General features: G+C 44.5%; 1 protein-coding gene across 1 annotated transcript; it reads right to left on the bottom strand.

Moving 5' to 3' along the window:
• Positions 1 to 10,408: 10,408 nt before the first annotated feature.
• LOC308151738 (NACHT, LRR and PYD domains-containing protein 3-like) lies at positions 10,409 to 23,307 on the bottom strand (the record flags this gene model as incomplete). The annotated part of the gene is made up of 10 exons (XM_080524647.1): positions 10,409 to 10,932; positions 11,925 to 12,079; positions 12,268 to 12,441; positions 13,382 to 15,176; positions 15,548 to 15,770; positions 15,955 to 16,045; positions 16,185 to 16,304; positions 20,264 to 20,528; positions 20,830 to 20,970; positions 23,262 to 23,307. 10 exons carry the CDS (start codon positions 23,305 to 23,307, stop codon positions 10,409 to 10,411), a joined length of 3,534 nt encoding a protein of 1,177 aa, XP_080380773.1.
• Between the last annotated feature and the right edge of the window lie 1,670 nt (positions 23,308 to 24,977).

The raw sequence follows: 24,977 nt of genomic DNA, 5'->3' as shown, positions 1-24,977 counted from the left end.
AGGTATTATTGACTATATGTGTGTTTTGATTTGTTTGTGTTTAAGTGAAGTTTGCTTTTAGTAAACGGAGCCTTGTTTGCTCATCTTTTGTTTTCGCTACTCGCAAGTGTTTTGTTTTTGTTATTAGTTATCGACTGGCTACGCAGAGCCTTGTTTGCTCTCCTTTATTTTTCTGTGGTTCTGTATCACGGTCCTATAGATATTCAGTGTATTCATCTCAGTAAAGAGAACTTTATTTTATTCATGTCTCGACCTCAATTCCTCTGAGTCGCACCGCACATGGGTCCAACACCACTCTACATTTAGAACATTATTCCAAAACGTAACACACGTTATCCTAAAACATTCTGGGAACAAACAAAAAACTTAAGCTGAAAATGTTTTGAGAACATAAGGTGTAATGTTCTAGCAATATTGTCAACTCACATTTTAAGAAGGTTATTACCGAACATTATCCTAAAACATTCTGGGAACTTCCCACTGAAAACGTTTTCAAGAACATTAGGGCATAATGTTCTAGCAATGTTGTCACTTAACATTTTAAGAAGGTTATCACACAACATTTTAAAAATGTTTTTAGAGAACGTTATCCTAGAACATTCTGGGAACTTAAAGAAAACTTCCTGCTGAAAACATTACGAGAACGTTCTAGGTAACATTCTTTGAACATTTTTAGAACCAAAAATTGCTAGCTGGGCTGCTTGCATTGCGTTACATTATAAGCACTTCTCTCTCTGCTTTCCCTCGCGTACATTCGAATGCGTGAAAATGTCTTTATTTTTTTTTTCCGATGCCTCAGCCCGCTGTTTAATGTGGCCAGGGTAAGCATGCTTACAGCCAATCAGTAGTTCTTTAATTCCGATAAGAGCTACTGATTGGCTATCACTTTCAAGTTCACTTAACATTTCACTTCTCGCCCGGCAGAATAGCTTATTATTAAACTAGCTAGCTAGCTCAAACGATCTAAATAATAATAATCAATAAGGATAACTTGCTTGATTTTGTGAATATGGACATTACTGTCAGCGACCTAAAGGGATTTCGTAGACTGGACTGGACTGGAAAAACAGAACTACTGGCTAAATGCCGCCCGAAGCCACCGCTCACCGATCTTCACACCCAGAAAGGGAGAGTCGCTAGGGGGTTCCAGCGAGCCTGGTATGAGCGGTTTATATGATTTATATGATTCGCGAGGCTGGTGGCGATCTGTGCTTGTTTATATGGTTTGAGTACTGCTGTGCTGCTGGTTATGGCTTCTTATTTAAGACTTCCTCTGCTTATACCTTTGAATGTAGGCCTGTGTCATTGTGTTTGGAGAGAGAGCTGCTTAATCAATCGCTGAGATAGGCTTAATGTCGCTGTCCGTGACATTGGTTCTGGACCAAAAGTGTTTGAGAGAGATAGAGAGGGAGGGTTTGTGATGTGATGTCAAGTGCCTGTGTGACAAAGTGTGAAAAGAAAGTGTGTTGTGAGTTTACTATGGAGGATGGAAACGGTGTGTGTCTGTGTTGTGCGTGTGTGCGTTTGCGATGTTGAAACTGGACTTGTAGATTTCAGCAGGCTGGCTACTTGAAAAGATCTTGGTTCAAAAAAGATTGAACAATGAGCACCCCTGATATAGTCGAAACTGGCAACTTTTTGTTTTGTTTTTGGTAATCTGATCACAAAGTGACACTACAGTTTATTAGCGGGTTCTAGGGCATCAAAATTGCATTTCCTTGAAACTGCGTTCACTGATAGCGTGTATGTGTAATTATGTGTATTTCTATATCTTATGCTTACCCAATCTAAAAGCTCACGGCACGTGCCTGCAATGCACAAGGTGTCCTGGATGAAGGGAGAAGTTAAAATCGCTCTGAGAGCGCCGGAGCGCACACTGGGTGCAACGTCATAAAGGGACCAGGTAATTTGATTGGACAAGAGGCATTCCATGAGTGCTGATCATATTTCCAGGGCGAATTTACGAACGCAGCTAGCAAACAGAAGACGCAAAAAATCGTCAGATCAGATATATAAACTGGTTATTTTGGTAAACTGGACACATTTTGGGAATATATGTGGTTACTTTCTCGCCTGAAAACATATTAAAACTTCATAAAATGACATGTTAACACTTGTAAAGTCAAAATTACATATTTTAGCTAATGGAGGTTTAAAATGGAGGTTTAAATTCGCCGCTCCAGGCGAAATGCATTCTGGGAGGCAGTATGCATAGTGTGTAAATGGTCAGCTGGTTTTCACATACTTATTATGAATTTAGTAGGCAGTATGCAGTATATACTCATTGAGTATGCTAGTATGCAGTATGCTAGTATACCATTCCGAACACAGCCATAGTCCAGAGGTTTCCAGGAAGTGCAAATCAATGTCTGACATGAACTTACTGTTCATGGGTGTGTCCAAGGTGACGCTATGAAACAGAGAGATGGGATCGGATGACGAGGGCTTCTGACCTGGGGTCAGCTGACAGCAGCCTCCTCCGGACCCTGCAGGAACCAGAACCTGGGTCTCCTCTCACACCCGGGGGCTTCTGGAGGACGTTAACATAACATATTATGGAACCACACCAACATGAAACTACTCTCAATAATTTAACTGCTTTTTACTGCAACTCATTTCAAAATAGTAGAAAATACCACTGTAGAGTATCAAAAAGAGTGGAAAAAAGCAGCATCCGCACACTCAAATCTGTGTAAAGATCATTATTTTATTGCAAGCTTTCTCTCATAGACCTTCTACAGGCGTGAATGCAGTTAGTACAAAGTACTAAGTGCAGTACAAAGAGTTCAAACAGCATCACTTGATCAGCCAATGCACAACACCTGTGTCAAATATTTCATATTGCTAGACATCATATGCTAGACATCAAGGAAATTGTAGTTCTAGATTTAGTGGACTACAAAAGCCACATACACAAGTGTTCACTGAGACAAGAAACACCAAAATACATCAAATATTTACTATATATATATATATATATATATATATATATATATATACACATAACAGAACAAAAAACAATAGACATTCTCTATTGTTTTTTGTACTGCAACTCATTTGACTGCATGTTCTCTGTGATTCTAAGCCTGAGATACAGTGAAGTAAAGCACAACAATCGTCTTTGACCCCTGGGTACAATCCCAATGAGATGCAGTGAAATCAAAAGACATATTCTGCAAGACTGTAATTCTCCCGATTTATGAGAGAACTGGCCATTTCTGTAACAATGGCGCCCTCCTGTGGACTAAAAGCACAAGTACCTTCTTTGACACTTCACTCGGTACAGTCCCAATGATGAACTATTATGCTGTTGTATCATATAAAACCAGTAATTCCAGAAGCTTACCTTCAGTGTCTGGGGACAGGAACTCCTCCAGCTCCTTCTCAGCATTGGGGGTGAAGCGCACCTCCAGACTGGCCGCTGGGGGGGTCCCTGATCCAGCCAGCGATGGTGCTGTAGGCCTCCTCCCCATAGCAAGGAGCGGTAGTATCATCCGTAGGATCTGAGGGTTTCATCTTAGGCCCGTCTGAAGCCTGGGACTTTCCAAGGGAGCTTGCCTGGGTGAGGGGCAGGCTATCTCCCTGGCTGACATAGGCCTTGAGCTCCCCCAGGACTGTGTGGAGGTCTTTGGTCAGAGTGGAGGGGCCTGGGGGGCTCGGGGGTGGAGGAGCGGGAGGTGTCGTCTGTGCTGAGGATGTGGACCTTGGATTTGTCTTTTGGCAGGAGTGTCCTATGGTCTGGGTTATGACGCATGTCCCCTCTCTCAGCCTCACACTGGGCATCTCTGGAGGAGGAAAGACCACTGAGTTGGTACGCATGCTCACGGCACTGGTGACATGATCTGCTGACACGTTGGTGACTTCAGGTTGGGCCAGGTCTTCACATTCACCAGCGTCTGTGTCCATGTCCTGTCTGCTGTGTGGGGAGTCGTAGTCTGGGATGGAGGGTTTGATGTCGAGGACGGGGGGCGGTCATGTTGATCTCTGACAGGTGTCATCTAGAGAATGTAGAAACATAAGCAAACACTCATGAGTCATATACACACACACACACCAGGGTTTCCGTTAACCGGTAATTACCGGTCTTTGTCCGGTAAAATTTGTTGAAGTCCGACAAATTGAAAACTCGTCGGACATAATGTCCGGTGAAAATAATTCCCTCTAAGCACAATTTGAATACAATTCGTAGCGATATACAGGCTAACTAAAGGGGGCGGGTCCTTCTCTCTCGGGCAGTGTTGTGTGTGTATGAGCGTGTGTGTGTGTTTGGTGCTCAGCTGAAAATGGTGGCCCGAAGCGGAGCGCCTTAACTTTATCGCACAATAACAAGGATAACAAACGAAACGGACAACATTTACACTAAGATGGAGACAAACTTCAGCGATATGATCTAACAGCCGGTCTTCAGGACGACATACAGACCCGTATGAGCTTACAGGGCTATCCCCTATCTATCTGAGAAAAGGCATAGGCCGGCTGTAACATCGAACGGAAATTAGCCTATACGCATTGCAAGTTAATTTAAAGCCTATTTATTTTCAAAGAGTTTTATTCTATTTTATTTTATCTGATAAAAGGCATATGAACGGAAATTAGGCTAGCCGTGTCACGCCAGAAGCCTACATGCTTGCACTGTTCAATAAAATGTTATACATCTAGACATTGTGGTATTTCTTTATATACGTATCCCAGCCTGCCTATCAATTGTTTCTCAATAAACAGTTATGTTCTCCTCATTGTCATACTCCCGAGTCCGATTAAGTATGATTTGACAGGCAGCTAAACGAAATGCCTTCCCAACCAGCGAGACCTGGGGGGTATTCCATCAACGTCGCTAAAGGAAAATCTAGGCTTATTTTGACAAGTCTCGCGAGATCTATCAAGATATGCCTGGATCTTTTTAAGAGTCTCGCGAGACTTAACGAAATAAGCCTAGATTTTCCTTTAGCGACGTTGATGGAACACCCCCCTGGTTATAGAAATGACGTTGTTTTATTGATAAAAAAAGGGTAAAACTGGAAAGAGAAAATAGAAAACTCACATTAATCCCAAACAATTTAACAAACTTCAGTTAACGTAATGTGGAGTCCGTTCATTGATCGATGCTGTCTGTTCAGTTCCCAGTGAGGCGCCCGTTCAGCGCTGGACATAATGGCATAGCGCGCATGCGAATCATGTTATATTATTATATATTATATAGCTCGCATCTAATCGTATCGGATGAGAAATAGACATTAAATGGCATATATAGGCCGCTACACAACAGTAATCACCGCGACAAACAGCTATATTATATTTTAATATGATGACCGGAATATATCACGTTTGTCCGGTAAATCGAAATCTTCCCGGACAAACGGAAACCCTGACACACACACACACACCTTTAGACAAAAAAAACATCCCACCACTCAGGAGAGCAAAGCCCGTCGAGCCAGTTTAGGCTCCTGGTGTGTAGTATCTAGGTGTGTATGTAGATGTGTGTGTGTATGTAGCATATGGTACGTTACAGCAATCAAATCTGTTTCACTTTCCTAGGCCAACCTTACTACTTTCATAAATTCATTGTGTCCTGTCACATGAGACACATATTCAAGAGGATTTGTATTGGTTATCAGTTTATTAGAATATTTTAGTAAGCACTGAGGTGCTACTACCAAGTGACAGCTTGTCGCACAATGCAATGCCAAGGAGAACACATAATCAGTACATGTCTTGTAATCAGTACAGGTTTATAATGACCTTGTTCTAGTGAAATCTCTGCTCCTCTTTCTGTTTGTGACATCGGCTGACTCTTTTGAAATGCATCCTGGCCGACACTTGTCAGAGCAGACTGGAGAGACGCCATGTGACCGGCCTGGCACTCCCACATTAAAAAAAAAACAAGCTTTAAACAAGTTAAAAACGCACCTTGAGACAACACACCCCAATAATGCAAAGAAGCCACTGGCCTTCTTTAAAAGAAAACTTACAGAGTACAGAAAGCAAGAAACTCATATGACAAAAGCGGCATCCGTAAGTACCAAAGCGCAAATAGCGTCATTCAAGGTTGCATACAGAATTGCGAAGTGCAAGAAACCGCACACCATAGCTGAGGAGCTCATACTCCCAGCTGCACTGGATATGGTGTCAACTTTGATTGATGAGACAACCGCTGCAAAATTGAAGACCATTCCCCTGTCCAACGACACCATTGCAAGACGCATAGGTGAGATGTCAGAGGACCTTGAGGAACAACTCGCAGAGAAACTACACAAACGTTTTGCATTGCAAGTTGATGAGGCTACTGACAGTAATAAGGACTGCTTGTTTATTTCTTATGTCCGCTATGTAGATTCGGAATCAATGAATGAAGACTTGCTGTTTTGCAAGCATGTGACAGGGAGAGCGACAGCTAATGAGCTATTTGGGATTCTTGACACTTACCTGACAGAACACGGACTGAAATGGGAGAACTGTGTGGGGTTTTGCTCAGATGGTGTGCAGACAATGGCCGGGAAAAGGAAGGGACTGCAGGCGCTAATAAATCGCGTCGCACCAAACGCGCAATGGACACACTGTGTCATTCACAGAGAGGCGCTCGCATCCAGGCAGCTTAGCCCTGAGCTAAATGAGGTTTTGACCGAAGTGATCGGTGTTGTAAATTTCATCAAAACCCGCCTGCTGAAAGCACGTCTGTTCTCTGCACTGTGTGAGGAAATGGGAGCTGAACACTCTGCTTTGCTGTTTCACAGTGAAGCAAGGTGGCTCTCCCGAGGGAAAGTGTTGTCCCGAGTCTTTGAGCTCAGAGCATAGGTGAAAGTGGGCCGGAACGGTCCGGTGCTGCGTTCCGGCAAGACTTTCTGTGCCGGAACGCCGTTGGGGGAAGAGATGCAGCTGCCTGTCAATCAAAATCCGATTGCTGCAGAGTGCAGAAGCAATCACGATTCACGATCCATAATTTCCAACAAGGAAACACATGGCTGACGTTATGTTTCCTTGCGTCTATTTTAATACCTTTGAAAAGGACATGTTAACCCGCTTTACAGTAGACCCGACGAGGCGAGCGCTGATGGAAGAACCTGTGTTCACGCAAGCTGCATGTAACGTAGCAATTATGGAAGCATATAGTGGACTTTATTCAAATGTTAATACAATTTGAGATTGCATTTGCATGTTCCACTTTTGCATTTATTCTTTCAGACAATATTCAAATTCAAATGCAATTCTAATGATTTGCATTTTCATTTTCATGTACCTGATGTGCACATTCGCTGTCAATATTAAAATGATAATGCAAAGCAATTTGACATTTAATTTTCAAAGTCATGCGCTGCTTTGTAGCTGACAAAATTCAAAAGTTCATTCTAATGTGAAAATGACTATGCAATCCCAAAATAGCATATTCATTTGCCACTTTTGCCAGCGTTATTTGAGTCAATATTCAAATTGTAATGCAATAATGTGATACGCAATTGCATTTACATGTTCTAGTAAACACATCCGCTTTGTAGCTGACAAAATTCAAATTTTCATTCTAATGTGAAAATGACTATGCAATCCCAAAATAGCATATTCATTTGCCACTTTTGCCGTTATTTGAGTCAATATTCAAATTGTAATGCAATAATGTGATTAGCAATTGCATTTATATGTTCAAGGAAACACATCCGCTCATTAGAATTGCATTTGAATTTGAATATTGTCTGAAAGAATGCATGCAAAAGTGAAACATGCAAATGCAATCTCAAATTGCATTAACATTTGAATTAGGTCCACTATATGCTTCCATAAGCAAGCCGTGTTGCCAGATTGGGCTACTTTTGGTCACACTGGACGGGTTGATTCGACAGCTTTTAGACTGGTTGGGCTGTAAATTGTCAATTCCATCTGGCAACCCTGGTAGCAAAATATGTGCATACGTATCTGGTAGCCTACTGGTACTTTCAAATCGCATCGCATCGTATTATTATTATTATTAATAATAATAATAATTACAATTTACAATACAAATACAACAATTGGGGGTCCCTCAAAGAAAATTTGGGCGCACTGCGCGCGCACAACATCAACCTCCAAGGCTTGATTCTGACCCAGGAAAAACCCTGGTATGTACTGTATAACATGATAGCCATCTATGAGCAATGCACTGTATATAAGATGATGACCAAGGGTCTTTCTGCTGCTGACCAAGGGGTTGAGTTCACTTGATGAGGCCCAATTTAGTTTTAGACTCTGTAGGCTACTGTATTTGTTTATTAAGACTTAAGATATATTATCTGAATTTCTCTTGTTTTATCAAATGTTCCAATTATTTCATTTCTTGTGCTGGTTTAAAATTGCAGGAAACTAGCACAAATAATTGTGTGGGAGAGAGGGGTCGCCGCTACCAAAACGTGCACAGTTTTGGGTCGCTCCACCACCAAAAACTCTCACTCCAAACTTTTGGTGAAACTTGGCAGCCCTAAAGTGTTTCTAATTTCGACACGAACACCACGATGTGTGTGTTCAGGGATGCATGAAGCTGGGGGCAGGAGGAGAACAATATGAAACGATGGTTGGGGTAGCAGCCTATAGTTCCTGTAAGAAACTCAAACCACTTTCACCCCTGGCTCAGAGAGGAGATTCGGGTGTTTATGGAGGAGGTGGGAATGCACGAATCTGCAAGCAAGTTCAGTAATTTAGAATTCCTGATGAAACTGGCCTATCTCAGTGATGTGTTTGGAAAGCTCAACGAGCTGAATCTTCAGCTTCAAGGAAAAGACAAACACCTACCCCACCTGGCAGATAAGGTCAGCGCATTCACCAGAAAGCTGGAGGTGTGGGGCAGGCGCTCTGATGAAGGAAATACTGATCCTTTTCAGAACCTGACCACGTTTGTAGAAAGCAGTGATTGTGATGCCACCACAGTGATCCCCTGCCTGAAGCAACACATCTCTTCCCTGGGAGCATTGTTCCAGAAATACTTCCCACACAACACTGCTGAGTATGACTGGGTGGTGGATCCATTCAATGCAGCAGGTTGGTAGGCAATTTTGATGACTAAATATAACTGTGAATATTTTGTGCTGTAGGCCTATATTTTATTAATGTTGTATGTATGTTACTAACTAACTACCTGGAATGGATTGTTGTAAAATTGAATCATGTTGTGTTTAATATGCAATTAATTACAAATAAGGTATCTCTATCCGTAGCACCTGCTGATTTCAGCTCTGCTGAAGAGGACCAACTCATCGAGCTGACCTCTGAGTCGACCCTGAGGCTGAGGTTCAATGGTCAGACACTGAGTGAATTCTGGCTTGGTGTGGAGAAGGAGTATCCACTCATAGGGCAGAGGGCTGTCGGCATCCTACTTCCCTTCGCCACATCCTATCTCTGTGAGGCTGGCTTTTCAGCTGTTGCTTCACTGAAAACAAAGTACAGATCTAGGCTCAACATTGAGCAGGACTTGAGAGTGGCAGTGTCAGGCCTGCTACCCCGTTTTGAAAAGATCTGCAGTGCCAAACAGGCTCATTGCAGCCACCAATGCTGTAATGTTATGATGTTCTTGATTGTTAGTGTTCATTTTCTTGAGAATTGTAATTGAAAAATATTGTTATTGTGTTGATTTATTATATTGTGTTATTTGTATTTTTAGGTTTTTTGTTGGGAGACAGTGTTATGTGGTTCAGTTCAATACATGTAAAATTGCCCCATGTTGTGACAGTTTTTTGGGGGTGAGGTGGTGCTCACACATTTTTTGTCCTCCCAAGGGGGGCTTGACATAAAAAGTTTGAGAACCACTGCACTAACTCAAGGTTCTATGCACATGAATAGATCTGTCGGTGTAGGCTAGATAGAAATACCATGTAGCCTAATGCATAGAGATGAGTCCTGAAAAAAGAACATAAAATAAGCATACAATATAAAGAGACAGTGGGGGGGGGGGGGGGGGGGGAATCCTGGGTGGGAAACACAAAATCTGACCAACTCTTAAATAATAGAGCTGAAAAAGTATTTACACAAGATCGACACAGTGCAGCTGAAACATCAGACCTGAAAAAGGGCGTCGTAAGCTGGTGTGTCAGATAACATGAGATCCCAGTAGCATCGAAGTCCCTATAGATAGATAAAGTTACACGAAACATTTTAATTCAAATTCAACATTCTTGTGTAAATTCAACGTTATCTTGTGTAAATACTTTTCCAGCTCTATTAGTACCCCCTAAGCACTGCACATAACCCCCTACACACTAGACACGGGGGAGAGGGAACATCTGTACATCCAACATCTCAGGGAAAACACACCGCTGTCCAAGTGCATGTGTGTAGGCTTGATCTTAGTGGAAAATCACAACCTTTGAGTTTGAGTGTATGAAGCTTGATGTGAATGTAAAACTACACCATGACATCATGTGTGAGCCTTAGGTGTTCAGTGTGATCTCCCTTAGACTAGTTTACACAGGGTCACTGAGCCCCAAAACCCTGGGTAGAGGGGCTCAGTGAATGTGGAGTGGAATGTGTGCAGGAGGGTTAGTGTGTCAGAGGAGACCCTGTAGAAGGACAGAGTGCCGGCCAGCCAGTCCATATACACTCCTACTCTGTGGGAGTCAGAGGAGGGGGAAGGTATGACAGTTCTCTTATGGTTGTGCCAGGCACTGTAACGGTTAGAGGTGTCAGAGCATTCCAGACTCCAGGACTTGTCATTGTATCCCAACACACAGTCATTACCCCCTCCTCTCCTGCTGATTCCTTTATATGTCATTCCTATATTAGAATCTCCCCTCCACTCTACCTCCCAGTAACAGCACCAAGTCAGACCTTCTCTACACAGCACCTGTGGCCAGCCCTCAAATCTCTCTGGGTGATCAGGATACGGCTGCCTTCCTCCCTTTGTCACATTTCTGTTCTCCTCAGACAGAGAGAGGCTTCTGTTCGCTGTGTTTGGGTCCAGTGTGAGCTCACAGGCATCTGAATGAGAGGGCCAAAATAATCATCAAATCAATACAATTGGATAAATTACAATATTCACATTGTGATCTTGTTAAGCCCAGTTCACATCTATGCAACGCAACACGACGGGTCAGTTTTAGAACGTTTAGACCGTCGCAGAGAAAAAACTTGGCAACTACTTGCGAATGACGGGTGGTGAGACAGATGAGACAGATGGGTCGTGAGACAGATGGGTGGTGAGACAGATGAGACAGATGGGTGGTGAGACAGATGGGTGGTGATGATGAGACAGATAGGTGGTGAGACAGATGAGACAGATAGGTGGTGAGACAGGTGGGTGGTGAGACAGATGGGTGGCGAGACAGATGAGACAGATGGGTGGTGAGACAGATGGGTGATGAGACGCAACGAGACACAGACGACACAAACAACGGTTTCCATAACAACAAAATAAGTTGTGTTTATCCTGCAAGATGGCTGACAGCGACAGTGACTTCCCTGATTGGCTGAAGAGAAATATCAGACATTCCATAAAATCTGGACGTTCTACTGAGATTTGACATGTCAAATCGCTGGCGATTCCTTGTGACTGCGAGTTCTGTCGCATTGCGTCGCATAGATGTGAACTGGGCTTTATATGGTAACATCATGTTTTTCACTAAATATTACTTATTAATTTAAAATATTTTACAAGGGATAGAACTAATTCACATTTACTAATATTTTAGATTTACAAATGAATACAATACTGGTGCTCTGTTTGAACTCAGCTGTACCCTGATTATTGAGTAATATCACAGTCCTGTTCTCTACAGTGTTGGAGACTTACATTTGATCAGCCCAGGTTTGAACCAGCACCCTCCACCAGGGTCCACACTATATCAACCACAGAAGAACATACAGTGGTTGGATGACACACTCACAATCATGTGGGAAATAGATACTGTGCATTAATCTCATAGATGCGTCCAGCCACATATTCAGCCTTTACCTGAGTGTCTGTAGTTTACAGAGTGGATCTTTCTGTACAGCAAAGAGCAGCGCCAGTCCTGAGTCTCCAGGGTGATTGTAGCTGAGGTCCAGCTCTCTCAGGTGGGAGGGGTTAGACCTCAGAGCTGAAGCCAGAGAAGCACAGCTTTCCTCTGGGACTCCACAGAATGACAACCTGGGGAAATAGTGTGACTCCATCTGTTATCAAGAATCTGATTGTTCCTCTCTAATGTACATCTTTACAGCTGTAAATCCCCTGAATTCAGCAGTTGAAAGGCTAGACACATTGTATTTAAGTGAAGAACAACTAGTGCATCATAATGACCCCCAAAACTCATGCTTCTACACCCCAAAAGACCTCACCTCAATGTCTGTAGTTTACAGTGTGGACTCCCCAGTCCAGCAGAGAGCAGCTTTCCCCCCCCGTCACGTAGATAATTATTACTGAGGTCCAGCTCTCTCAGGTGGCAGGAGTCTGAGCTGAGAGCTGAGGCCAACGCTTCACAGCATCTCTCTGTGAGGTGAGATCCATTCAGCCTGAATGAGGAATACAAAGAAATATATTTAGCCAAACGATCACTGTGATGCAAGAATTCATTAGTGAGAGTTATAGTTGCTCTCAACAGGGAAGCAAGCAACCATGGATACATTTGAAGTCACTGGATTTCTACGTCTGGTATAATGTATTTGGTAGCTATTGGTTCAGTGCAGCATTGTGTAGCCCCATGTGCTGAGCTAAGGCCAGGTGGGTCAGGATTTGAGGAGGGCAAACATATTCAGAGTGCAGACAGAGCAGCCCCCCCATTCCACCATACTTAATGTCAGACAAAAAGTCTTCATTTGAGCTGTGGTGTGAGTATCCGGGGTACCGCGAGTGGAATGCGATAGTCATTACGTTAAAAATAAAGCAAATGTCAGGAATGGATTCCTCCAAATAAGTGTTTAGTACTCCAACTATAACTGTCTCTTTCTCGCTCATTATTGAGAGTTGAGACACAAAGAGACTGAAAATGATGGAGCAAGTCACATACTTGTGTGTCAATAAAACATTAAAGATAATATAACTCAATTTCTTCTGTTTAATCTGTAAATCATAATAAGTGATCATAAAGTCACTTGCTTATTGCATGAATTATGTATTGTTTGTTGTGTGTACTATGATATAAATTATACATTTGTGTGTCAATAAAGTATAAATGAAAAGGAGCCAATCAAGGAATGTGTTGTTTGACCAAGTACACAATAGTAATACGTTTTAGATAATCATTAAATTATTTTCAGTGATCAAAATCTCCAAAAGATCATTTTGTTTTTCACACCAAGTATTGTTTGTTAGGCTTTGTTATGAAGTTGTTGTTGTTTGTTGTATTTTTCATCAAGCGGCCTACTCACTAATTACTATTGTACAATGCATTTTCATAACCCTGAAATCGTCCTAATTCACTAATTAATAGAGTCATTCTGTCCATCTACTTACAGTGCTGTCTTAGAGGCTGTGAGCACTGGCAGTAGCCTCAGAAGACCCTCCTCTGATCTGGAGTATTTCTTCAGGTCAAACACATCCAGCTCCTCTTCTGAAGTCAGCAACACAAAGACCAGAGCTGACCAATGTGCAGGTGAGAGTGAGGCTTCTGAGAGACGTCCTGAGCTCAGGAAGCTTTGGATCTCCTCCACTAGAGAATGGTCATTCAGCTTATTCAGACAGTGGAACAGATTGATGCACCTCTCTGGAGAGGGATTCTCCCTGATCTTCTTCTTGATGTACTTGACTGTTTCCTCATTGGTCTGTGAGCTGCTTCCTGTCTGTGTCAGAAGGCCTCGTAGGAGATTCTGATTGGACTCCAGTGAGAGGCCCAGGATGAAGCGCAGGAACAGGTCCAGGTGTCCATTCTCACTCTGTAAGGCCTTGTTCACTGCGCTCTTGTGTAAGTCGACTAGAGGTTTGCGTCTGGGTGATGACCATAGATTAAACTGTGAGGATTTCTGTTTGACCAGTGAATTCTTATTGCTGTCGTTGAATGTGAGGAACACATATAAAGCAGCTAGAAACTCCTGGATGCTCAGATGCACAAAGCTGAACACGTTGTGCAGCCCACACTCCTCTCTGAAGATCTGAGTGCACACTCCAGAGTACACTGAGGCTTCTCTGACGTCAATGCCACACTCTCTCAGGTCTTCCTCATAGAAGATCAGATTGCCCTTTTCCAGCTGTTTGAAGGCCAGTTTTCCCAGTGACAGAATTAGCGCTTTATCCCAGTGTGGATCTCTGTCATTGTCTCCAAGGTACTTCACATTCCTCTGTTTGGTCTGAAACACCAGGAAGTGTGTGTACATCTGTGTCAGAGTCTTGGGCATCTCTCCTCTCTCTGCTCCACCCAACAGTCTCTCCAGAACATCAGCTGAGAGCCAACAGAACACTGGTATGTGGCACATGATGTGGAGGCTCCTTGATGACTTCATGTGTGTGTTGATTCTGCTGACCAGGTTCTCATCACTGATTCTCTTCCTGAAGTACTCCTCCTTCTGTGGGTCGTTGAACCCTCGTACCTCTGTCACCCGGTCAACACACTCAGGAGGGATCTGATTGGCTGCTGCAGGACGGGAGGTTATCCAGAGGAGAGCAGAGGGAAGCAGATTCCCCTTGATGAGGTTTGTCAGCAGCACGTCCACTGAGGTTGACTCTGTGGCATCACAACATGTCTCGTTGTTCTGGAAGTCTAGAGGAAGTCGACACTCATCCAGACCATCAAAGATGAACAGAACTTTATACTTGTCAAAGTTGAAGGTTCCTGATTCTTTTATTTCAATGAAGAAATGACCAAGAAGTTCATTCAAACTGCATTTCTTGTCTTTCATTAAATTCAGCTCCCGAAAAGGAAGTGGAAATATGAACTGGACATCCTGATTGGCGTCTCCTTCAGCCCAGCCCGTAATGACCTTCTGAGTAGAGACTGTTTTTCCAATACCAGCGACTCCCTTTGTCAGCACACTTCTGCTTGGTTTGTCTTGTCCAGGTAAAGGCTTGAAGATGTCGGTGCATTTGATTAGTGTCTCCTGCGTTGCTGGTCTCCTGGATGCTGTCTCAATCTGTCTGACCTCATGTTCGTTATTGACCTCTCCACTTCCTCCCTCTGTGATGTAGACCTCTGTGTAGACCTTATCGAGAAGTATTGGCTTGCCTTGCTCAGCTATTCCCTCAAACACACACTGAAACCTCTTCTTCAGGGTGGACTTCATGTGGAGTTCATGTTGGCACACCACAGCGAGCTCATCTGAATGACAAAACAATTAACAAAGTATTCGTGGCACACTTTACATTAAGTTGACCCAATACCTGCAGTAACTGTTATTACATTGTTTAAATACATTGGTTTAATCAACAAGTTGTTATATAGTAATTAATTACATAGTATGTCGTGTAGTTGAATGATATAGGAAACTGTCCAACCCTTTGCAATTATACGCAAACAACCAATAGTTCCTGCTATAATTACAGAGATACTAAGTTATAGAGGCAACACAATATAAAGATTGACCAAATAGGGATATACAGTACGTAGTAATTACAGTTAGTGGTGTTTATATTTCCAATAATATTTTAGCCCAGTAACACTTCTCTGTGAAAACATATGAGGTCTCTTACGTTTCTCCAGTGTGTCAGCGAGCTCCTTCTGGTTCATGTTCCTCAGGACGTGCAGAGTGATCTTCAGAGCCCCCTCTCTGGCACTGCTCTCCTGCTTCTCTTCTTCTACATCTTCCTCTTCCTCCCCGTGACTCTCAAGGCACTCTGGGTGGTCTTGAGAAATAAGCCTCTTGAACCTCTTCAGCTGATTTCTCACTAAAGTGATGACATTGTCTTCAAGCAACTGAAACATTTAGATAAAAAAGATGTGAGATAGTTAATAATAGGTAAACCTTTACACCCAGTAGAGAGACTGAATACAAACATCACATCACTTGACTTTGGTATGCAATTGAATCAAGAAATAAATCACTTTTGTATGGGGATTACTTAGCCATGTTCCATGTCATACTTTCTCTTTAGCTCACCCTGAATATGGAGGCCAGTTCACTTTGACTCTGGACAGACTGACCACTGGGAATCTCTGACTCTGGTCTCTCCACCTTGTCACTGGGGATTCTGGGTAAAAACAAAAAAATAAGCAGATGTATTTATCCAGAGAAGTGTGAATGAGGCCTAGTTTCCCAAATAGAAGTTAAGAGTGTATACCACTACTGAATGTTATTGGCAGCCTCATAGACCACTATGGTGATTAAACCTCGAACTTTGATCAGAAGGAGGAGGTCTTTCTCTGGAGGTTATTGGATGATCCATAGACCGGTCACTCTTCATGGACACACAGCTGGGTACAGGTGAGGCTGGTCTCTCCTGCTGAACCCTGTCAAACACAAAGACACCAACATTCCCACATGTTTAACAGAAGATAATGGAAGTCACATGTTCATATGAGTGTGTCTGTGTGTCGTCAGGATATTGAAAAAAGGTTATTAAATCAAATCAAATCAAATCAAATTTTATTTGTATAGCGCATTTCTTACAAGATGCAACTCAATGCGCTTCACACAATGAAAATGTTCAGTCAATCAGTCAATCAATCAATCAATCAATCAATACTGACAGAGCCGCGAGCAGGCAAAAGTAAAAAACCTGTATACTATGTAGCCAGGAAAAATTCCCTTGCAGCCCTCTACCAATAGAGCGACTACTAGCCAGTTTGCTTACCAGTACCCAGCGGTCCCCCAGTGGAGGCCAAGGACCACCGGCACAAAGCAAGCAAGCAAGGGCAAAAACCTGTACACCATGTATCCAGGAAAAATTCCTTGCATATTATCGGCGTACACACTGTCCATAAATTTAGTGTTGTATTTGCATCGTTCTGCATCCAGTATGGTCACAGGTCCTGCCAAAAGATAAACTTAAGCACAGTTATGATGCAACAACACAATAGAGACAATAAAGATGACAGCAATACAACCTGATGGTGGTCCTGGTACACCCTTGTACCGGTTCCAGTACTGCTCTAGGTGCTATTTGGAGCTGACAGTGCCTCATCAGCACCCGGGTCCATTTTCCTGTCAACACAAATCTCAAAACACGAGTATGGTGTAATGGCCTAGTGATCCTAGTTCTATAATGCCCAATGTCTCCCTTAGTATCAAAAGGCGACATTGAATAAGTAGGTTTTGAGGTCACGCTTAAAAATGTCCTGAGTTTTAGACAACCTCAGGCCCTCAGGTAGGGTGTTCCACAATCTAGGAGCATATATGCTAAAAGCTGATCCTCCAAATCTCTTTGTCCTAGCCTCTGGCACTATTAAAAGTTCCGTGCCACTAGACCGTAGGGGTCTAGCTGGTGTGTATCTTATGAGCATGTCCACCATGTAATTGGGTGCATCACAGTGAAGTGATTTATAAACTAGTAAAAGGATCTTAAAGTCTATTCTATGACTGACAGGGAGCCAGTGTAGTGATCTCAAGACAGGTGTGATGTGCGCTCTCCGTTTGGTCCTAGTAAGGACACGAGCAGCAGCATTTTGAACCATTTGTAGTCTATTTATCATTTTTTTGGGGAGACCTGTCAGGAGAGCATTACAGTAATCTAGCCTACTAGTAACAAACGCATGCATTAATTTTTCAGTGTCTGCCTGGGAGAGAAATGATTGTACCTTAGTGATGTTTCTTAGATGGTAGAAGGATGTTTTAATAGTGTTATTAATATGAGTTTCAAAATTTAGATCTGGGTCAATTATGACACCAAGATTCCTGGCCTGACACTTAGTGTTAAGAGCTAGTGTTTTCAAGTGTGCAGATAATTTCTCTCTCCCAGTTTTCTCGCCAATGATCAATACCTCTGTTTTTTCTTGATTGAGTTGGAGAAAGTTTTGTGTCATCCAAATATTAATATCGGCAATACAGTCTATCAGGTGGTCGATCATCTTGTAGTCGTTGGGAGTTACTGAGATATAAAGCTGAGTGTCGTCAGCATAGCTGTGGTAGTTAACGCTATGCTTCTTGATAACAGAACTGAGGGGTAGCATGTATAGGCTAAAAAGCAACGGTCCTAAAATGGACCCCTGGGGAACTCCACAGGTTGTGCTATAATTTTTTGACTTATGGTCACCAAGGGCTACAAAGTAGTCTCGGTCAGCCAGGTAAGTGCTGAACCAGTTTAAGACCGGACCTGAGAGGCCAACCCAGTTTTCAAGTCTCTCAATAAGTATGGAGTGGTCTACCGTATCAAAGGCTGCACTTAAGTCTAAGAGTACAAGAATCAAGAGTTTTTTCGAGTCTGCATTTATCCTAAGGTCATTAGTTACCTTAAGCAAAGCGGTTTCTGTGCTGTGGTATGATCGGAAACCTGACTGAAGTGGGTCATACCTATTATTTAGGACTAAGAATTCATGAAGCTGTCTATACGCTGCCTTTTCTAAAATTTTGCTTAGAAAAGTGAGATTGGATATTGGTCTACAGTTTTTGGGATCAGAAGGATCTAGGTTACTTTTCTTCAGGGTGGGTCTAACCAGGACAGTTTTAAGCGCCGCTGGAAATATCCCTTTAAGTAGGGAGTGATTTACAATGCCTAGTATGTCATCAGACACAGATTCAAAAATGTCCTTAAAAAAGGTGGTAGGAATAGGGTCAAGAGGACACGTAGATGGTTTAAGCTGTGACACAATTTTACCTAATGTTTCCGTACTAATCATGGTGAACATGCTCATAGTCATGTTCTGTGGTGGCGGATCTGTGGTGCTACACAAACCTAGTCTTTCCTGAGTAATACACATTCTAATATTTGTTATCTTATCCCTGAAGTGGGCTGCAAATTCCTCGCATTTGGTGACAGAGGCTGCGCCGTCTAGAGTTCTAGGAGCAGGGTTTACAAGGCAATCAATTGTCGAAAACAAGACCCTGGGGTTATTCTTGTTTGTAGATATTATCTTTGAGAAGTGATTTTTTCTAGCATTTCGCATTGCCAAGTTAAAGGCAGATAGATGTTCTTTAAAAATATTCTGATCAATCTGTAATTTGCTCTTTCTCCATCTGCGCTCAGCTTTCCTACATGTTCTCTTTAGGAGATTTATTTCACTGTTTCGCCATGGTGCTCTCCTCTTGGCTCCAACCTTTTTTAGTTTGGTAGGTGCCAGGGAGTCTAGGGCCATTTTTACTTTATTGTTAAAGGTAATTACTAAGTCGTTTTCACATAACGTGAGAGTTGTGTGAATACTGTTCATTAAAGCTTTGAAATGTTCAGCCACTGCAGGGGTAAGATAACGTTTTTTAACAACACGTTCAGCATTGCTTTCAGCTTTACGTGTTACAATGGTAAAGAAAATACAGAAATGGTCAGAGAGGGCCAGGTCGCTGATACCTGATATTGAGACCTCAAGACCCTTTGTAATCACAAGATCAAGGGTATGGCCATGATTGTGAGTGGGTTCATTGACATGTTGGACAAAATCCATAGATTCCAAGAGGTCAATAAATTCCCTAGCCCTCAAGTCAGCCTCATTATCAACATGAAAGTTAAAATCACCAGTGATAATAATCCTATCATAGTTGGGATGGATAATGGATAGGAACTCAGAGAAGTCAGGTAGGAAGGTAGGGGCTGGTTTCGGCGGCCTGTATACAGTTACCGTAAGAATAGGTGGTTGGCATGCCATAACTGTGGCATGATATTCAAAGGAGGAGAATATATCAAAGGATATGCTCCTGCAGTTTAGGTTATTTGAAGCTATGGTAGCTGTTCCTCCCCCCGTTTTTCCATTTCTGATTGATTGGAAAAAACTGTAGTTGGGGGGAGATGCCTCAATAAGGGCTGCTGCTCCATTTGTATCTAGCCAGGTTTCTGTGAGTAGCATACAGTCGAGTTTTCTATCACAAATGAGCTCATTTATGATAAATGTTTTTTTGTTTGATAGGGACCTGATATTCAAAATTGCCATGGAGATGTCATTTTGACACTGGGACTGACTCGAGGGCATACTTAATGAAATGGGTAATACATTTCCCATGTATTGCCTTATTTGTGGTGGAGGGAGTCCGATGGGAGACAATAGTCTGGATGGCATGTTTGGTGTTAGAGGAATGGATCGGACTCATCCCACATCAGCGTTGACAGGGCACCGGCCAGGTCCAGGGCTGGACAGCGAGGTCCATGGACATCGACAGCAGGCGGGCACCATACCTGTTTGGGTGAAACCTATCTCTCGCAAACAGCTCATTACGGTTAAAGAACGTGGTGAAATTGTCTATAAATGGGATTTGCGTATGACAGCAGTATCCCTGTAGCCAAAGGTGAAGACTTCGAATTCTACTGTATTTGGTGTCGCCATACCTGGGACTCGGGAAGGGGCCCGAGATGATGCAGGTCTTACCTGTGCCCTTGACGGTGGCGATGAGGGCTCGGAAGTCGTCCTTCAGCTCCTCCGACCTCTCCCGTCCGATGTCGTTGGCACCCACGTGGACGATGACGGAGGTGACCTGGGGGGGAGCATCCTCCACCAGCATCGGGACTACCGCGGCGACGTCCCTCACCTTGGCACCTGGGATGCAGTGGGTTATGGCCTTCGGGACTGCAACATGGCGGACCATGGACGAGCCTATTACAAGCACAGAGGGGGGGGGGGGGGGGAGAAGAGCGGGTGCGGGGGGGGGGAGGAGATACGAACTGTAGTCTCCTCTGCTGGCGGCGTGATGGACCTGTAGGGGGCCCAGGGTGGGAGAGGGGGAGAGAGAGAGGGAGGGCGTGTGGTCTCTGGGGCGGGGGCGGGGCCAGGCGTGTGGTCTCTGGGGCGGGGGTGGGGCCAGGCGTGTGGTCTCTAGGGGCGGGGGCGGGGCCAGGCGTGTGGTCTCTAGGGGCGGGGGCGGGGCCAGGCGTGTGGTCTCTGGGGGTGGGGGTGCAGGCCCTGGCTCTCTTCGGCTTCGGTGTGGACTGGTGGCTCTGCAGCGCCTCGAAGCTGTTCCGCAGCAGGAGGGCCTCATGGGGGTTGGTGCCAGAGGAGTCGTTGGTACGACTCCTCTTCCTGACGGTGGTCCAAGTCCCTGGTGATGTAGGGACAGTGTGAGTTACACCTGGGATTGGGCTTACAGGTGGAGGCTTTGATGTTGATGTTGTGGTTTGTGTGCTTTCTATGTCTGTAATTATTGTTTTATGTAATGTGTCATAAAGTGAACTAAGATACGACTCCCCTTGTCTGATCTGGTGTAGATTCGAGATTCGTCCCTTCATCTCCTCAACCTGGTAGCTAAGCTCCAGGCAGCGCCGACAGGCCATGAAAGAGAAAAGTGGTGTTATTTGCAGAGAGAGAGAAAAACAATTTGATTATGATCAATCAGTATTTCAGAGATATGTGATATAAAAGTATATAAGGTTCTAGTAGGGGTAGTGGTGGTCTAGTAGGGGTAGTGGTGGTCTAGTAGGGGTAGTGTTGGTCTAGTGGGGGTAGTGGTGGTCTAGTAGGGGTAGTGGTGGTCTAGTAGGGGTAGTGTTGGTCTAGTAGTGGTAGTGGTGGTCTAGTAGGGGTAGTGTTGGTCTAGTGGGGGTAGTGGTGGTCTAGTAGGGGTAGTGGTGGTCTAGTAGGGGTAGTGGTGGTCTAGTAGAGGTAGTGGTGGTCTAGTAGGGGTAGTGGTGGTCTAGTAGGGGTAGTGTTGGTCTAGTAGGGGTAGTGGTGGTCTAGTAGGGGTAGTGTTGGTCTAGTAGAGGTAGTGGTGGTCTAGTAGGGGTAGTGGTGGTCTAGTAGAGGTAGTGGTGGTCTAGTAGGGGTAGTGGTGGTCTAGTAGGGGTAGTGGTGGTCTAGTAGGGGTAGTGGTGGTCTAGTAGAGGTAGTGGTGGTCTAGTGGGGGTAGTGGTGGTCTAGTGGGGGTAGTGGTGGTCTAGTAGAGGGGTAGTGGTGGTCTAGTAGGGGTAGTGGTGGTCTAGTAGGGGTAGTGGTGGTCTAGTAGGGGTAGTGGTGGTCTAGTAGAGGGGTAGTGGTGGTCTAGTAGGGGTAGTGGTGGTCTAGTAGAGGTAGTGGTGGTCTAGTAGGGGTAGTGGTGGTCTAGTAGAGGTAGTGGTGGTCTAGTAGGGGTAGTGGTGGTCTAGTAGGGGTAGTGTTGGTCTAGTAGGGGTAGTGATGGTCTAGTAGGGGTAGTGGTGGTCTAGTAGAGGTAGTGGTGGTCTAGTGGGGGTAGTGGTGGTCTAGTGGGGGTAGTGGTGGTCTAGTAGAGGGGTAGTGGTGGTCTAGTAGGGGTAGTGGTGGTCTAGTAGGGGTAGTGGTGGTCTAGTAGGGGTAGTGGTGGTCTAGTAGAGGGGTAGTGGTGGTCTAGTAGGGGTAGTGGTGGTCTAGTAGGGGTAGTGTTGGTCTAGTAGGGGTAGTGGTGGTCTAGTAGGGGTAGTGGTGGTCTAGTGGGGGTAGTGGTGGTCTAGTAGGGGTAGTGGTGGTCTAGTAGGGGTAGTGGTGGTCTAGTGGGGGTAGTGGTGGTCTAGTAGGGGTAGTGGTGGTCTAGTAGGGGTAGTGGTGGTCTAGTGGGGGTAGTGGTGGTCTAGTAGGGGTAGTGGTGGTCTAGTAGGGGTAGTGGTGGTCTAGTAGGGGTAGTGGTGGTCTAGTGGGGGTAGTTAGTAGTTCGGGGAGGTATCCCGATAGAAAAAAGCCCGTTTAAAAAGTGTAAAGGTGGCTAGCTGGTTAGCCGCGGTAGCTAACTAATAACGCTGGTAATCCCGACTCAGCCTCCCGGCGTCGGATTCGGCGGAGCGAGGTCCCGATGTTATATAGGATAGGAAAGCTATTTATTTACAAAAAATGCTTTCTCAATAGAGTTTGGTATAGATAGCAGTTTTTAAGATTCTAGCGCTGTCGAGCTGCAGCAGCAAAAACAAACACTCGTCGTAACCCGGAAACGGAATATTAAAGTTAAACATAGTTCTTGGGTCAGATTAATATTTCTTAAAAATAACATTGATGTAGCCATTCCAATTAATATATCTGTATTGTAGCTTTTAGGTGTTTAGTGGCCATCTCCCTCCAGGATCCACTCTCCTCCTCCGTGGACAAGCCTTCTAGGGAGAGTTGCAACACAGTCTGTTGCTACAGTACGCATTGAACTACAGTATATATACATTACTACGTCTAACATTTGAAATTCTGCCTTTAATGATAAATATTTGCTGAGCTCATAGAGCTGAAGATGGTGTGATTATAAGCTGTACAATAAATTATTGTTGCATTGTGTGCCTTACTCCCATAACCCCCTCATTGATAGTAGAACCTGAGTTCATTATAGTTAACTGAGGACCTCATGAAACAAACAGGTGGCCTAGTCTCAGTTAGTTCATCACATCCCCATGTTGCACTTACCCTTGTTTAGTAGCGACGGTTCCTTGTCTGAATTGTCTGGGCTCATTGTAATGCACGGAATGGAATCGGGTTCCATTGATACCACGTGTTTGAGCCCGTCCTCTGATTTCTGCCTCCACCAACCTTCCCTGGTTCACACTGATAAATAGACATGAAGTGAAACAGAGTAGGGGTTGGGGCGAGCTCTACCCCGACAGTACCTGCTGTGAGCCGTAGGTCCAGCCCTGCCTGATCCTGCCCCTGGACCACACGTTGTGGTCGTTCTCAGCCAGCAGGTCCACCACAGCCTCCTGGGTAGGGATCAGTGTGATGTGACCCACATCTACGGGGGCGGGCCTGTACCCGCTCGGCTGTTCGTACCTACGGATGGCGGAGGAGAGGGGAGGTCATGGTGTGTCTCTCGTCGTAGACGTATAGAGAGAGCCCGATCCAAACCACACTGGATTATCTACAGGGTCACTACAGTATCAGGAGAAGCTCGGGGAGCTAGACATCGGAGGATTGCTTTTTCCAGCAACTGCTCCTCGAAGACCACACAAAACACAAGACACAAAGCAATCCTACAATACGGACCAGAGGAGGCTGGTGGAGGTAGAAATCGGAGGACGGGCTCATTGTAACGCATGGAACGGAATGAGGAACGGTATCAAACACATGGCACGCCCACCATAGACGTGGGTTACGTCACACTGAACCCTGCACAAATGGTATCAAACGTGTGTGTTTACCATTCCTCATTCCGTTTCCTGCTTTACAGTGAGCTCCGATTTCGACCTCCACCAGCCTCCCCTGGTCTGTATGTACGATTGGAGTAGCTGTGGCTGGAGTACTGTGACAGTGAAGAGGAGGCTGAATGAACCCATCAACACCTCCTAAGCTGTGAATGTCTGGGGAGCAACATACTTGGTGGAGAGCCTCATGTATCTCACTCCCTCATCAGCATGGTCGTCTGCCAGGCCAATATGGAAGCCAAGGGCTAGGATTGTCCTTCAGAGAGAGAGACATATAAAGTACACTAGAAACAGCTATCTATAAAGTATGATACAAAGGGTTCTATACGGGGGAGACTGGTGGAGGTAGAAATTGGAGGACAGGCTCGTTGTAATGCATAGGATGGAATGAGGAATGGTATCAAACATGCGTGTGTTCCATTCCACATATTACAACGAGCCCGTCCTCCGATTTCTACCTCTACCAGCCTCCACTGGTTCCGTAAGTCAAAATATCTTTGTGATTATGTAATCAGCAGCATCACGTGCTACCTTGTCCTCTCTCTCCCTCCTTGGACATGACATGACAAGGTCACTGAGAACAAGACAGTGATGAGAGTGGGAGGGGCTCACCGTAGAGTGTCCTGGGACATCTGGAGGTTGTGTTTCCTCTCGTGCTCCGTCAGCTTGGAGAACTCCACCAGACAGGGATCCTGCCTCTTACTCTCATCTCTCACCTGCATGACAACACTGGCCACTGTCAAGACAAGCTACTGAACTAACACTATGTGACCGCAGTCACTGACATTCACTGAACAACGATAAACACGGCTGTAACTGACACTCATTGTTTTATACAACAGTGGAGGCAGGTTCCATGCATTACAATGAGCCCGTCCTCCAATTTCAACCTTCACCGGCCTCCCCTGCTGTAGAAATTGACTGCGTGGGCAGTCCTACTCACCGTGCCGTGCGTCCAGCCCAGATCAATCTCCTCCATCATCCT

This window comes from Nansenia antarctica (genome assembly GCF_963989245.1).
Source record: "Nansenia antarctica genome assembly, chromosome: 2".
NCBI lineage: Eukaryota > Metazoa > Chordata > Actinopteri > Argentiniformes > Microstomatidae > Nansenia > Nansenia antarctica.
This window is presented reverse-complemented; position numbering and strand designations above follow the sequence as displayed.